This window comes from Cricetulus griseus (assembly GCF_003668045.3).
Source record: "Cricetulus griseus strain 17A/GY chromosome 1 unlocalized genomic scaffold, alternate assembly CriGri-PICRH-1.0 chr1_0, whole genome shotgun sequence".
Classification (NCBI taxonomy): Eukaryota; Metazoa; Chordata; class Mammalia; order Rodentia; family Cricetidae; genus Cricetulus; species Cricetulus griseus.
The window spans coordinates 257,191,773-257,205,735 of NW_023276806.1; the positions used below are offsets into that span (position 1 = coordinate 257,191,773).

Genomic DNA, 13,963 nt, shown 5'->3' on the forward strand with positions numbered 1-13,963 from the left:
CATTCGGGAAATTGAGGCAGAAGGAGTTCAAGGCCAGCCTGAACTACCAAACCTTACGGAAGGCAGAGTGGCCAGAATGAGGTGTCTGGGGGCAAAGAATGATAAGGCATATAAACTCCAGATGGGAATCCACATTTGGGCTAAAGATAAAAGATTTGCCTTTGTTGAGCTCCTACTCCTACTATGTGCTGGAAAAGGTAACACAAACTCTTTGTCTCTGTGGAGCTTCTGTTATAGTGTGTATTTGGGAGCCATATGGATGGTGCCAGGGAGACAGGGAAACAGTGGGTGGAGTAGTGTTTTCTTTCCTTTTCTTTTCTTTTTAAAGATTTTATTTATTTATTGTGTGTGCAGTGTTCTGCCTCCATGTATGCCTGCAGGCCAGGAAAGGGCAACAGGTGTCATTACCATGTGGTTGCTGGGAATTGATCTCAGGACCTCTGGAAGAGCAGTCAGTGCTCTTAACCTCTGAGCCATCTCTCCAGCCCTATTTTTGTTTTCTTGTTTTTTTCAAGACAGGGTTCCTCTGTGTAGTCCTGGCTGCCCTGGTAATTGCTCTGTTTATCAGGCGGGCCCCCAACTCAGAGATCTGTCTGCCTCTGCCTCTGCCTCCCAAGTGCTGGGGTCAAAGATGTGCCACACCACCACTTGAACCTATTTATCTATACGATGGGTCACTCTGTTATGTAGCATTTGACATTCTGGAACTTACCTGCCTCTGCCTACTGAGTGTTGGCATTAAAGGTGTGAGCTACCCCTGTCCAGCTCCCTGGCAGCTTCTTGAATGATGGGAGCAGAAATCACGATGCAGTGAGGAAAGAAACACCCCTACCTGCTACCCTTCCATCCTACCCGACCTCACCCCACCCCACTCTACCCCTGCCACACACACACTGTAAGCACAGGGTCTCAAGTATTCTAGGTGGCCTTGAACTCACTACATTGTCAAGGATGACCTTGAATTTCAGATTCTCTATTTCTGTTTCCTAAATGCTTGGGATTACAAGTGCATCGTAGAAACAAACAAACACAAGCAAACAACAGCACAACACTGGTTTTCTTGTTTGGTTTGTGTGTGTGTGTGTGTGTGTGTGTGTGTGTGTGTGTGTGTGTGTGTGTATGTGTGGTGGGGACCAAACCTATAACTGAACAAAAAGCAGTTTAAAGAGACCCATCTGAATTTCGCAGTCCAGATGTCTTTAATGTCAGCATACACACAGCCAGGACTGGAATTGGCTCCACTTAAAGTGTGGTAACTTGACAGCAGTGTTTAGTAGAAAGCGTGCCTTGCACTGAATTTGGATCTTGTCCCTGGCTAGTGACAAATGTGATTTAATTCCTCATCCAATCCTGAGCAGTGGCAGCAAGCAGCAGTTCCAGGCTGTGTGTCCAAGCTATGGTGTTGGCCAGTTTAAGGGCACTTAATGCAGTTTAGACTTAGGAGCATTTTAAACTTACTGTGCTGGTAGTTGGTTGGGCTTTTTTGTTTTTGTTTTTGTTTTTTTGTTCCAGACAGCATTTCTCTGTGTAACAACTCTGGCTGTCTTGGAACTGGATTTGTAGACCAGGCTGGCCTTGAACTCACAGAGATCCACCTGCCTTTGCCTCCGGAGTGCTGGGATAGTTTTCCATCAATTTGACACAAACTGAAGTCATCTGAGGGGGGAACCTCCATTAAGAAAGTACCTCCTTAAAATCAGGCTGTAGACAAAACTGTAGGACATTTTCCTATGTAGTAATTGATGGGGAGGGCCCAACTCATGGTGGGCCCTATATTACTCTGTGTGAGCCACTGTCAATTTATTAGACAAAATGCTGGTCCCCGAGGCAGGGTGGTGGCAGCGCATACCTGCCTTTAATCCCAGCACTTGGGAGACAGAGGCAGATGGATCTCTGTGAGTTTGAGGTCAGCCTAGTCTACAGAGTGAGTTCCAGGACAGTGACACAGGACGGTGACACAGGACGGTGACACACACCCTGGATGAGTTAACACAGACCCTGCCATAGGGTGTGAGGCTAGAAGAGGGCATCGGATCTCCTGGAACTGGAGTTGCTGTTGTGAGCCACCATTTGAGTTCTGGGGACCAAACCTGGGTCCTCTGGAAAAGCAGCAAGTTTGCCTAACTGCCATATCTCCAGCCTCCAAAATAAAATATTTTAAAGCAAGTGAAAGGTATGTGAAAAAAAATGTGCATCATTGAAATGTCCTGGGGTGCAGGTGTTTCCAAAGCTTTTGGCTGCCTGACCCTGTGCTAAGGGAAAGTGGTGGGAAGCAAGGAGAATTGGAGTCCGGGGTGATGTTGATGTTGTTGGCAGCCTGAACTGCACAGAGTGGAGCCTCTTGCCCCCTGCCACAGAGGAGATGGCAATGCAGACAGCTTTGGTGAATGGCCGATTCATGGGTGATCCCTCACACGAGTATGAACACACTGAGCTCCAGAAGGTGAACGAGGGTGAGAAGGTCTTTGATGAAGAAGTGGTGGTAAGTGCAGGGGTGGGGGGTGCTGGAAGGGTCTGAGCAAATGCCTGACAGGGCTGAGGGTCAGCACAATGGGGGAATGTGTGAACACCACAGGCAAAGCCCTAGCATTCCCAGCTTCACAAGCCAAACCCAAATAAATCAACACAAGAACGGGGTTCCAGGGCTAGAGAGATGCTCAGTGGCTAAGAGCCCCGGCTGCTCTTTCAGAGGATCTAGGTTCCATTCCCAGCATCCAGGTGGAAACTTACAACCGTAACTCCAGTTCCAAGGGAGGCAATGCCTTCTTCGGACCTCTATGGGTACAACGTACACAAGTGGTATAGGAACATTCATGCAGGCAAAACACTCATACACATAAAAAGTAACAGGGTTCCAGTAGAAACAAGATCAAGTCCCACTGATTATCTATTGTCACCACGGTCACTACTGCCCAGGTGTGCACTGAGTCCCTGGGGGAAGCTAGGGGCTTGGCTGTTGCACTTGTATCAGTCCTGACTGACACCTCTGCAAAGGGGGTTCATCACCACCCAGGTGGTGGAGAAGAGGGCACTGGAGCTAGTGGCCAAGACCTGAGGGCAGGGCAAAGAGTGGATAGGCAGCTTGTGTAAAGCCTGGCTCCACATGGGGAGTCCAGGCTGAATCTTGAGGACAAGGAATGTGTATACCTGCAGATATTATGATGATGATTGATGATGATGATGATGATGATGATGATTTTATTATTGTTAATTGTCTTTTGAGACAGGGTTTCTCTGTGTTGCCTTGGCTATCCTGGAACTCGATCAGTAGACCATGCCTGCCTCTGCCTCCCAAGTGCTGGGATTAAAGGCGAGTGTCACTCTTGCCCAACTTATTATCTTACAATTTTGAGGATCAAAACTGGGTCTTATGCATTCTGAGAAACCACTCTGTGGTTGAAGTACATTTATTTATTTTGTATGTGGGGTTGGGCTCGCCTGTGGAAGTCAGGGAACAACTTGTGGGAGTCAATTCTGTCCTTATCCATGTAAATTCTAAAGTCTGAACTTTGGCCATTAGGCTTGATGGCAAGTACATAACCCACAGAGCCATCTGGCCAGCTCTTTTGAACTAATCTTAATTTTACTAGATAATACACCACATGGCTCCTGAGTCATAGGCACTAAAAGGAATGTAATAAAGTTTTCTTTTTTCCCTGCCTGCTGGGCAGGGAATCCCTTTTCTAGGGGACATTATGTAACTGTTTAGCATATGTGTTCCTGTGCAGTCCAGATCCTTCTGTGGCCTCACTGCCCTTAGGAGCTCAAAGGGTACAATCCAAGGCCCAGCATCCCACACCTGCATTTTCCCATGATCCTCAGGGGTCTGACTCCATTACAGAGAGCAGGCTGCTATTTCCAGAAACCCCTGGCCTCTATGTATGTTCTTTCCTCCCTAACAAACAGAATTAAAAGATGGCAGTGTGGGGCTGGAGAGTTGGCTCAGTCGTTAAAAGCACCTGCTGCTCTTGCAGAGGACCTGGCTCAATTTTAAGTACCCACATAGTGGCTCAAACCGCTATAGCTCTAATTCCAGAGGATCTGACAGGACACCCTCTTCTGACTTCAGTGGGTATCAGACATGCACACAGTGCCAGACATACATGCAGGCAAAACACCATTGTGTTTAGAGAATAGAACAGAACAGACATTTTTACACCATTGTGTTCAGAATGATAAAATAGAACAGACATTTTTGGGTTTTTTGTTTTTGTTTTTGTTTTTGTTTTGTTTTTTTTTTTTGGTTTTTTTGAGAAAGGGTTTCTCTGTGGCTTTGGAGGCTGTCCTGGAACTAGCTCTTGTAGACCAGGCTGGTCTCGAACTCACAGAGATCCATCTGCCTCTGCCTCTCGAGGGCCTGGGATTAAAGACATGTGCCACCAATGCCTGACTAGAACAAACATTAAAAAGGATGGCAGTGTGGTGTGCCCACAGTCCTGTCCATTGCTCTTTTCATAACGGTGTATCTTTCAGAGACCTTCCTATATCAGCACCACAGCCAGCTACCCTGCTTTTTGTGCCAGTTCTTTAAAATACCCATGTTTAAACAGTCTGATTAATGGAAAATAGCTTCCAGGCTTCAGCTCTGACAAACATGCTATGCCAAGCAGTGGCCTTGGACAGATGTCATTTCCAGCTTGTGCACTTTATCTAAAAGGCCAGTTCCTAGAAATGCCACTGGGTCAACAAGAAGGGAGCCCACGTCAGCTGAACCAATTCCTGGATTCCAAACCCAGCCTTACATTTGAACTTGAGTGATGCCTTAAGTCTGTCAGGCTGAGGAGGCAGTGGCAGCCTCACCTCCCATCTGATATATGCACTCCCCTAAGCCCCAGGTTCTCTTTCTGTACGGCTAGGATGACTATATTTGCTCTTACAAGCTTGTTCGAGTCACTAAGGTGACATTCACAGTCCCTGGGCTGGGGACATTCTGAATGCTAGTTTCTGCCTTCCCTTGTCAGCCTTGGTGGCTTTGTGAGTTCAGATGGATCAAGCGCAGCTTGCTCCCTCTCCTTACTGCTCCCCTCTGGTGTGAACTGCAATGGGATATCATCTGTGCAGGGACTAGTAACCTTGTGGGGAAATGCTTGGTGATGTCAAGCCTAAAGAAGGATGTTACAGAAACCATGATCCCAAATTTATTTTAAATATATGCATAAAAATAAAGAATAGAAAGAAGCCTATCAGTATGTTAGTGATTGAGAGGTAGTGGCCTTAATCCCCTTTGATATGCTTTTCTATGCTAGTGAGCACGACTACTTTCATATATATGAATTATGAATTATATAGGAAATCTTAATTATTATAGTTAGTGTGTCTGTGTATGTTTGCGTGTCTGTGTGTTTATGTGTGTGTCTGCGTGTGTGGATCTGTGTGTGTGTCTCTCTGTGTGTGCTTGGGCAAGTATGAGCTGTGGTGTAAGTGTGGCAGTCAGAAGACAACTCTGGGGAGTCAGCTCTTTCTTGGCACTTTAAAAACGAAAATGTATTTATTTTATGTGTACGAATGCTGTGCCTTAATGTAAAGTCTGTGTACCAGGTGAACAGGCTGTCGGACCCCTGGGACTGGAGTTACAGACGGTTGTGAGCTGCCATGTAGGTGCTGAAATTGAGCCCAGACCTTCTAGAAGAGCAGCCAGTGCTCTTGACCTCTGAGCCATCTCTCCAGCCCCTTCTACTTTTTAAAGACAAGGTCTCTATTGTTTCTGTTGCTGTGTTGCTTACTCTAGACTCGCTGCCCCTTGAGCTTCTGAGCAGTTCTATCTTTGCTTCCCATCTCATCACAGGAGTGCTGGGATTACAGATGTGTGCCACTGGATCCAGTGTCCAGCTTTTTACATGTGTTCCTGGGTCAGACAATCAGGCTTGCAAGTGCTTCACTGAGCCATCTACACACACACACACACACACACGCACTCACGCACGCACGCACGCACGCACAAGAACTCACACGCGCGTGCACGCACGCACACACCTTGAGGAGTAGTCTCATAGATCTTAAACTTGTCTTCAATTAGCTTATGTAGCTAAGGATGATGGGACTGAACTTCTGGTCCTCCTGTCTTTACCTCCCAAGTATAACTCCTAGTTTATGGGGTATTGGGGATTGAGCCATGGGCCTTTGAGGAAGTTAGGCAAGCATTTTTCCAACTGAACCAAATCCAAAACCTGCTTTCCTAACTTGTTGTGTTTGAGACAGATTGCAAGTAGGCCTGAAACTCTATATAATTAAGGATGATCTTGAACTCCTGGTCCCCCTGCCTCTACTTCTCAAGTGCGAGGGTTACAGGTAAATGCCAACACATCTGGTTTATTTGGTGTAAGGGATTTGAACCCAGAGCATTGCATACACTAGGCAAGAACTCTACCAACTGTGTTATATCCTTCAACCTGCTTTCCTTATTATTTATTTTCTTATTTACTTGTTGGTTTTTTGAGACAGGGTTTCTCTGTGTAGCCCTGGCTGTTCTGGAACTCATTTTGTAGACCAGCCTGGCTTCGAACTCACAGAGATGAGCCTGTCTGCCTCCCTAGTGCTGGGATTAAAGGCTCGAGCCACCACTGCACAGCTGCTCCATATTTTCAAAGCCAGAGTAAAACACCTTTAAGCACGATGATTTAATGGCATGTCTCTGGAAGGGGACATACAGACTCATCATGGTAGCTACTTGGGCCTGGAATTTTTTGTGGTTTGAATATTTTATTACCTATCTGTAGTACCAACTCAGGGAAGGAAAGGGGAAGGACATACACACACACACACACACACACACACACACACACACACACACACACTCGGAGTGGGGAGTGGGGGAGACAAATGCTTACTCAGCACAATCCAGGTTCGGCTGATGGGGAAAAGAATAAGCCGTGCAGAGCTCTGTCCTTGCACCTGTGGTGAACAGGCACCCACTGGAAGGATGTTCCTTTCCTGTCTCTTCAGGTCCAAATCAAGGAAGAGACTCGCTTGGTGTCTATCGTCGACCAAATTGACAAAGCTGTAGCTATCATTCCCCGGGGTGCCCTCTTCAAGACTCCTTTTGGGGCCACCCAAGTCAATCGGACCTTTGAAGGTGAGTTTCTGTGGCCCTTTCAGAGCAGGGGATGCTAAGGCTCTGTTGTCTGGGTGACCAGGGGCATGCATCTGCCCTCCTTTGAGAAGAGTGGCTGTGTCCACAGCACTTGATGATGGGCCCCCTGGCCTGCTGCCGTTGGTTGGTGTCCTGATTTCATTGTTGCTGTGAACAGTACCCTAACAGAAAGTAGCAAAATGGAGGAGAAGGTACAGTCCATCTTAGCAGGAGCTTGAAACAGCAGTCACATTGTGGTTAACAGAAGAGAGAAAAGAGCATACAGAAGCACACCTATTTGTTTGCTTGCTTATGCTCAGCTCACTTTCTTTATTCTGATAAAGTTCAGGGTTCCCTGCCTAGGGAACTGCCCACAATGGGCTGAGTTTTTCCACATGAGTTAACAATGAAGATAATTCCCCAGACATGCCCATTGGCCAACTTGCTCTAGGTCATTGGTTCTCAACCTTCTTAATGCTAAAACTCTTTGATACAGTTCCTCATACTGTGGTGACCCCAATCATAAAATTATTTTCCTTGCTACTTCATAACCCTAATTTTGCTACTGTTATGAATCGTAATGTAAGTACTGACATGCAGCCCTGTGAAAAGGTCGTTCAACCTACAAAGGTTGAGAATCACTGCTCTAGAGACTTCTTCATTAAAACTCTCCCGGGCTGGACACGGAGATTTATGCTTTTAATCCCAGCACTCTGAAGGCAGAGGCTGAGACAAGTTTCACCATTTTCCCCCCTAGGAATAGAGATGAAAACATGTGTTCTTTCTTAGTGACTACATACTTTGGCTTAGAGAAAACACAAAAACAGAAAATAAGAGGAACTCCTTCTGAGCTCAAGGTCAGCCAGAGCTACCTAGTGAGACTCTGTCTAAGAAGAAAAAAAAAAAAAAAGCCAGGCGTTGGTGGCGCACGTCTTTAATCCCAGCACTTGGGAGGCAGAGGCAGGTGGATCTCTGTGAGTTTGAGGCCAGCTTGGTCTACAAAGCAAGTTCTAGGTCAGCTAGGATTGTTACACAGAGAAACCCTGTCTCAAAAAACAAACAAAAAATTAATTAAAAAACCAAACTGTTGGGCTGGAGAGATGGCTCAGAGGTTTAGAGCACTTGCTGCTCTTCCAGAGGTCCTGAGTTCGGTTCCCAGCAACCACATAGTGGCTGACAACCATCTGTTATGAGATCTGGTGCCCTCCTGCAGGAATATATGCAGGCAGAACACTGTATACATAATACAAATAAATAAATAAATAAATAAATAAATATTGTGTAAGTTTATCATGAGCAATATTTAAAAAAAAAAAAACCAAACTGTTTCCACAGGTGATTCTAAGTTGTGTCAAGTTGACAGTTCAAACAGTTGAAATGGGTTATCAGTCACTGGATCCTAAAGTGCAGAAAACCTGGATTTTCCTGGGTCAGAATTTCTGGCTCATGCTGTGTGTCTGGTGGACAGAGCCCTGTGCAGCCATCTCCCTTTGGTGGCAATCCCAGGAGAAGGGAGCGCTGGGCTTTGGGGTGACAGCTCTCTTGCCCACCTCCCCTCCCAGGCCTGCACTTGTCTGAAATCAGGAAGCTGAGCTCATACTTCCACTTCAGGGAAGCTATTGATCTGAAGAACAAGACCTTGCTTGAGAAGGCAGATTTGGATCCCTCTCTGGACTTCATGGACTCCCTGGAGTATGACATCCCCAAAGGTAACAAGCCATAATCTTTAGGATGTGGGACTGGCTTTCAGGTCAGAGCAGAAGGTCAATCCACCTACCTTTCTCCTTTCTCTAAGGCCGGGGCTGAGAACCTGGGCACTGTGACTTCTTGAGGGTGGGATTTGGTTGTCCAGTGGGGAGTCAGGAAGTAAAGTGTCTGATGTCTCCTGAGAATTTGAGAAGATCTGTTGTTGTTATCATTTTTTTTTCCCGAGACAGGGTTTCTCTGTGTAGCCCTGGCTGTCCTGGAATTCACTCTGTGGACCAGGCTGGCCTGCCTCTGCCTCCTGAGTACTGGGATCAAAGATCTGTGCCATCACGCCCAGCTAGACAGTTTTTGTTTTTTTTTGCAAGGAACACACTTGCCTGTTATCAGTGTGTTTCCTAGGAGTATAATATAGTGTATACCTGTAATCCAGGACAACCCTAATGTATCTGTATTTATATATGTGTATCCATCCACGTATGTTCATCATTAACTAGAGTTACCATGTTTTACAACAGAACTTTTAAATTTATTTCTCCTATCTGCTGTCATTCTATTTCCTGTGACCCTTGACATAACTTACTCCATGCTTCGTTTTATCTGCCTCCCTCTGGTAAGAGCCATTCTCCTCCTCTGCTTCTTTGAGACAAGGTGTCATGTGGTAGGAGGACCAGATGTTTAACGTAGTCCTTGGCTACACAGTAAATCCAAGGCCAGCCAGAGCTACATGAAACCCCAATTTTATATTATTATTATTATTATTATTATTATTATTATTATTATTATTATTATAGACAGGGTTCTCTGTGTAGTCTTGGCTGTCCTGGAACTCGCTCTGTAGACCAGGCTGGCCTCGAACTCACAGAGATCTGCCTGCCTCTGCCTCCTGAGCGCTGGGATTAAAGGCACGCACTACCCCACTCAGCCAAAAACCACAATTAAAAAAAATATTTCTAGTGGAAAAAACAAAACAAAACAAAAGCCATAGAGATGATCTGAGGCAGGCCCAGGAGTTCCTGGAAAACTTGGGTGGGAGAAGCGGCAGAGGCTGGAAGGTAGGTCTGTGAGCACATCTTGCCCATCTATGCACACCAGAAGGCAAGGTGCATGGGAGGACACGAAAGGGCAAGAAAGCCCTTCCTGTCTCAGAGCCAGTGCAGTGCCAGGTGCTAGATGATGCCCCCCCCCAGCAGCTGAATTCCACCGCATGGGGGCACCCAAGCCAAGTCACCTTGAGTGTGGGCTTATAGTAGTTGATAGGTGGCTTCTGGGGCCAGAAGGCAAGTGAATAGGGCCAGCGTGGATCTCACTTATCAGACACAACCCTGGTGTCCTTCCAGATTCTCTTGAGCCAAATGAGCTGCTGGGTGGCTCTCCTGCCTGGCAGAGGACAATGGGGATGCACTGGGCTGTGGAGTGGTGACAAGAACTCCCAGGAGGAGTTCCTTGGGACACCATGCCTGGCTAAAGGGGTAGGGTTTGTAGCTCCTTAGCTCTTTCTGCTTAGGATGGAGCATTGTTTTCTGAGTCTGAGGCAAGCATTCAGGGTAGCTCGTGTCACCTCTGAGAAGGTGTGGTTGAAGTGGGCCTTGTCCTGGGGCCTCCTGCTCTCTGTGCCCACAGAGATCGGCCTGGAGCTCACAGCTTCTCTCTGGACTAGCCTTGGTGAAAGAAAAGGGGGAGGGGTGTTGCCTGAGGCCAATATCTTGGCAATGAGCTGCCCCATAATGCCCTGGGATGGACAGTTTTGTGGGGATGGATCCCTGGCAGGCTCATCCTCCTGATGAGTTCAGGGCACTGGCTAAGACTCCTCTGACCTTGGACTTGCACCAGGAAGATGGAGCCATGGATCAGGCAGTCCATTCCTCAGTGGTATTCTGTCATTCAATACTCCTTGACCTTTGGCTCTGTCAGCGAATCATGGAGCAGCTTCTGTGTGCCGAGCCCTTTCAGTGCCCTTGGAATGAGAAAGACAACTCTCCTGCATCAGTAATGTCTGAGGAGAGTGACCGAGACAGGCTGGAAGGTGTCAGGAGCACAGAGGAGTGGGCAGAAGAGGCAGCAGGTGGCAAGGGGTGGGGTTGCAGAGATGGCAGGAAGGGCCAAATCCAGGTTGAGGTCCCAATTGTGAGCACTCAGTGGCAAAGCCCAGTTTGGACAGCAGAGGGCAGCAAGAGTCCTGTAGCCTGGAAACTGGCCTTCAAATGCTGGCATAGAGCTGGTGATTAAAGGATGGGGATTTATGGTATAGGGTGAGACAGGGAGTCTGAAGAGGATGGATGAGTGTGCAGATGGCTCTTCCTGCCTAAGTCTTTTGTAAGCTTTGTAAGTAACAGGAGTCCTGCTAGCCAGGGGCATCTTTTCCTTCTGTCCCAGCCTCGAGAAGAGTTGGCTCTACTTTGTGGTAAGGGGGATGGTGGCTTCTCTCATCAGAAACACAGGGTCATTTTTAATTTCATTTTATGTGTATGGATATCTCACTTGCATGTGTATCTGTCCACCACATGCATGCCCAGTGTCCATGGAGGCCAGAAGAGGGCACTGGATTTCCTGTAACTAGTGTTTCAGTTGGTTGTAAGCCATCAGGTGGGTATTAGGAATCAAACCCAGGTCCTCTAAAAGAGCAGCAGTGCGCTTAACTGTTGCACCATCTCTCCAGTTCTCCCTGGCATTTCTTAGTGAAGTTTAGAGACTGAGGTTTAGGCCACCTGATGTCCCTGGGCAGCTTGATTGGAGCCCAGTCCTAGGACTCTCTTATGTCAGCCTTTCTTCCTGGGTGGCAGGAGGATGTAAATGTCAGTCTGCCTTAGCCTGGGGCTCCACCTGGGGAGGTGCGTAAGACCCTGGGATGGGGAAACCCAGGAGGACCTCCTGCCACTTGTGTAGGGCCCACTGATGAGTTCTGGTTTGATCCCAGCCTCAGAGCACAGGAGTTTTTGAGAGCCACCTAAAGCCAGGAACCCAGGCCTGAAGAGACTTGGGAGAGACGTGGGGCTGAGAATTGCTCTACCAGGCTACTTTCTACCTTCAAAGGGCAACTGTAGCTGGCTGGGCCTAGTTTTCCATGTTTGCACTTGAGACAGTGGTGATGGTGACAGTGAGTGCGCCTCAGATACAAACACACGCGCGCACACACAAGAGAGGGAGAGGGAGAAGAGAGGGAGAGGGAGAGGGAATGTGCGTGGGTGTGCGTGCATGTGTTCTAGATGATGAGCTGAGCCAGGAGGGATGAGAGGACCGAGCATGACAGGAATGCAAGGGAAGGCAGGGAGGCTGGCCGCTGGCATGCTGCAGCTCTGCTAACACCCTTTGGCCTGCTTGGCCCTGTCCTCCTTGAGTTCCGTATTTAACTTCCTCAGTTTTCCCCATGTTACTGGGCCTGGGCCACTCAACCCAGCCTTTGTTCCCCATCTACTGGAAGCAAGAGGTGACCAGACACACCAGTGTGAGGGGCCCCATGCCACCATGCTGTTGGCTGAACTGATGGGTATCTGGTTGCAGTGGGGGTACAGCAGACCCTAGGCTGTTTTCTCCAGGCTAGCATTTGGGCAAGGGATGCTGCAAGCCAGCCTCCCTGGGTGGGCAGAGCAATCAGTCTGGTCTTGCTTATCTTAAGGAGACTGTGAGGTTAGGCTCCAAGGGCAAGGAGGGACCGGGTCTCTGGATGCTCTGGGCCCTGGTAGGGCCACTAAGGCTAGAGAATAGTACAGTCCTGGGCCTGTTGTCAAGGACCAGACACAGTGGACCTGAAACCCTTTGTTCTGTCATACTTCATCCTCATGTCCCCCCAAACAATATTGTCTGGAGACTTGTGACCAAGAAAGCCACTAGGATTCTGAGGTTCCCGGGGAACAGCTGTTGGCTAGGTGCTGTTCGTTATACATGATGCTCTGATTCCTTCTTAGGAGGGAGCAATGACAATAAGGCATGGCCTCCACCTCATTGTCCCATGCATGGCTGAGTCAGGATGGGAGCAGCAGACCTCCATGCTTCCAGAAAGCTCTGGTTTGACCTGGGCAGACGAGCGGCGGGGATCAGCTCTGTGGATGCAGGGTGGCCCCAGAGGGTGGGGACTGAGTTTCGAGGCTGTTGGGTGAGGAGTGACCAGGGTGGGCCATGGTTGGAGGTAGGCTGTGGGAAGCTCAAATGGTGGAGCCAGCAGCGGGGCTGAGTTGGCAACTGATGAAGGCCCCAGAACAACCCTCAGAGCATACATAACTGGTTGGTCCTGCACCAAAACCTTCAAAAGTATTTGTCTTCCTGGCAGGGCCCAGAGCAGGGCTGTGGCTGGTTGGGGGAGAGGCCCAGGGTGAGCAGGGGAATAGAAGCTCCAGATCTGCATCCAGAGGCGATTTTTCCAGGCTCCTTCCTCCCACACAGCAGCTCCCCCTTCCTTGGAGCTGGATCAGGCCCTTCCAGCCAAGTCCTCCTGGCTGCACAGCTCGGCCTGGTCTGAGCTGCTGTGTCTGGAGTAGCACAGGGCAGACTCAGCAGCTGATGTCCCCTCCCACCAAGCATGGCTCCACCTACCAGCAGTTAGAAGACCACTGAGGTGGGAGGCCCAACTTCAGTTTAAGCCCCTGGTTGTCTCATCCATCTTAGAACAGAGGCTCAAGGTCACGGTGATTTTACTCTAGTGCAAGGGAAGGAGCCACTCTGTCTGCCTATCCGCTAAGCCCAAACTTGGCATTTCACTTCTTCATTATCTTTCTTTCCTCTGTGGCATAATGAACAGCAAAATGGCTATGGCAACTGGGAGCACAGCAGCTTCTATAGTGGCACCTCAGCCCCAGGCCTCACTCTCCCCTCCCCCGTCTCCTCCCTCCAGGGTCCTGGAGCATCCAGATGGAGAGGGGCAACTCGCTGGTGGTGCTGCGCAGCCTGCTCTGGCCAGGCCTCACCTTCTACCACACTCCCCGCACCAAGAACTATGGCTACATTTATGTGGGCACGGGTGAGAAGAACATGGACTTGCCCTTCATGCTGTAAGAGGGGCAGTCTGGATATTTATGTGGAGCCTAAACATTATATTCATAAAGTTCAACAAATTTGGTCTGTTAGTTCTGTCATGCTTTTTTGTCATTTTGTCCCCCATCTAAGTGACATGGCTCTGAAAGGCCCACTGAGCCAGGAAACCTAATTCTAAACCAAGAGACAGCAACCAGGAATGTGCTAATGAAGGAGACCCTA

The 13,963-nt window shown here is 48.4% G+C and overlaps 1 protein-coding gene and 1 pseudogene across 1 annotated transcript; one reads left to right on the plus strand and one right to left on the minus strand.

Annotated features, from left to right (window-relative positions):
• The window catches only part of LOC100752104, a 10,456-nt pseudogene extending 5,403 nt beyond the window's left edge, over positions 1-5,053 (minus strand).
• On the plus strand, positions 1,089-13,914 carry Rsph9 (radial spoke head component 9). Its single transcript, XM_035450391.1, has 4 exons — positions 1,089-2,482; positions 6,943-7,072; positions 8,632-8,778; positions 13,602-13,914. The coding sequence occupies exons 1-4, from the start codon at positions 2,363-2,365 to the stop codon at positions 13,760-13,762; spliced, it is 558 nt and encodes a 185-aa protein (XP_035306282.1). The 5' UTR covers positions 1,089-2,362; the 3' UTR covers positions 13,763-13,914.
• The last annotated feature ends 49 nt before the right edge of the window (positions 13,915-13,963 follow it).

Bases quoted from the DNA above. Each gene is read 5' to 3' on its own strand.
- Rsph9 (XM_035450391.1), top strand. From the start codon at position 2,363: ATGGCAATGCAGACAGCTTTGGTGAATGGCCGATTCATGGGTGATCCC. The intron at 2,483-6,942 runs GTAAGTGCAGGG...CTGTCTCTTCAG, and splicing joins TCTTTGATGAAGAAGTGGTG to GTCCAAATCAAGGAAGAGAC. The intron at 8,779-13,601 runs GTAACAAGCCAT...TCCTCCCTCCAG, and splicing joins GGAGTATGACATCCCCAAAG to GGTCCTGGAGCATCCAGATG.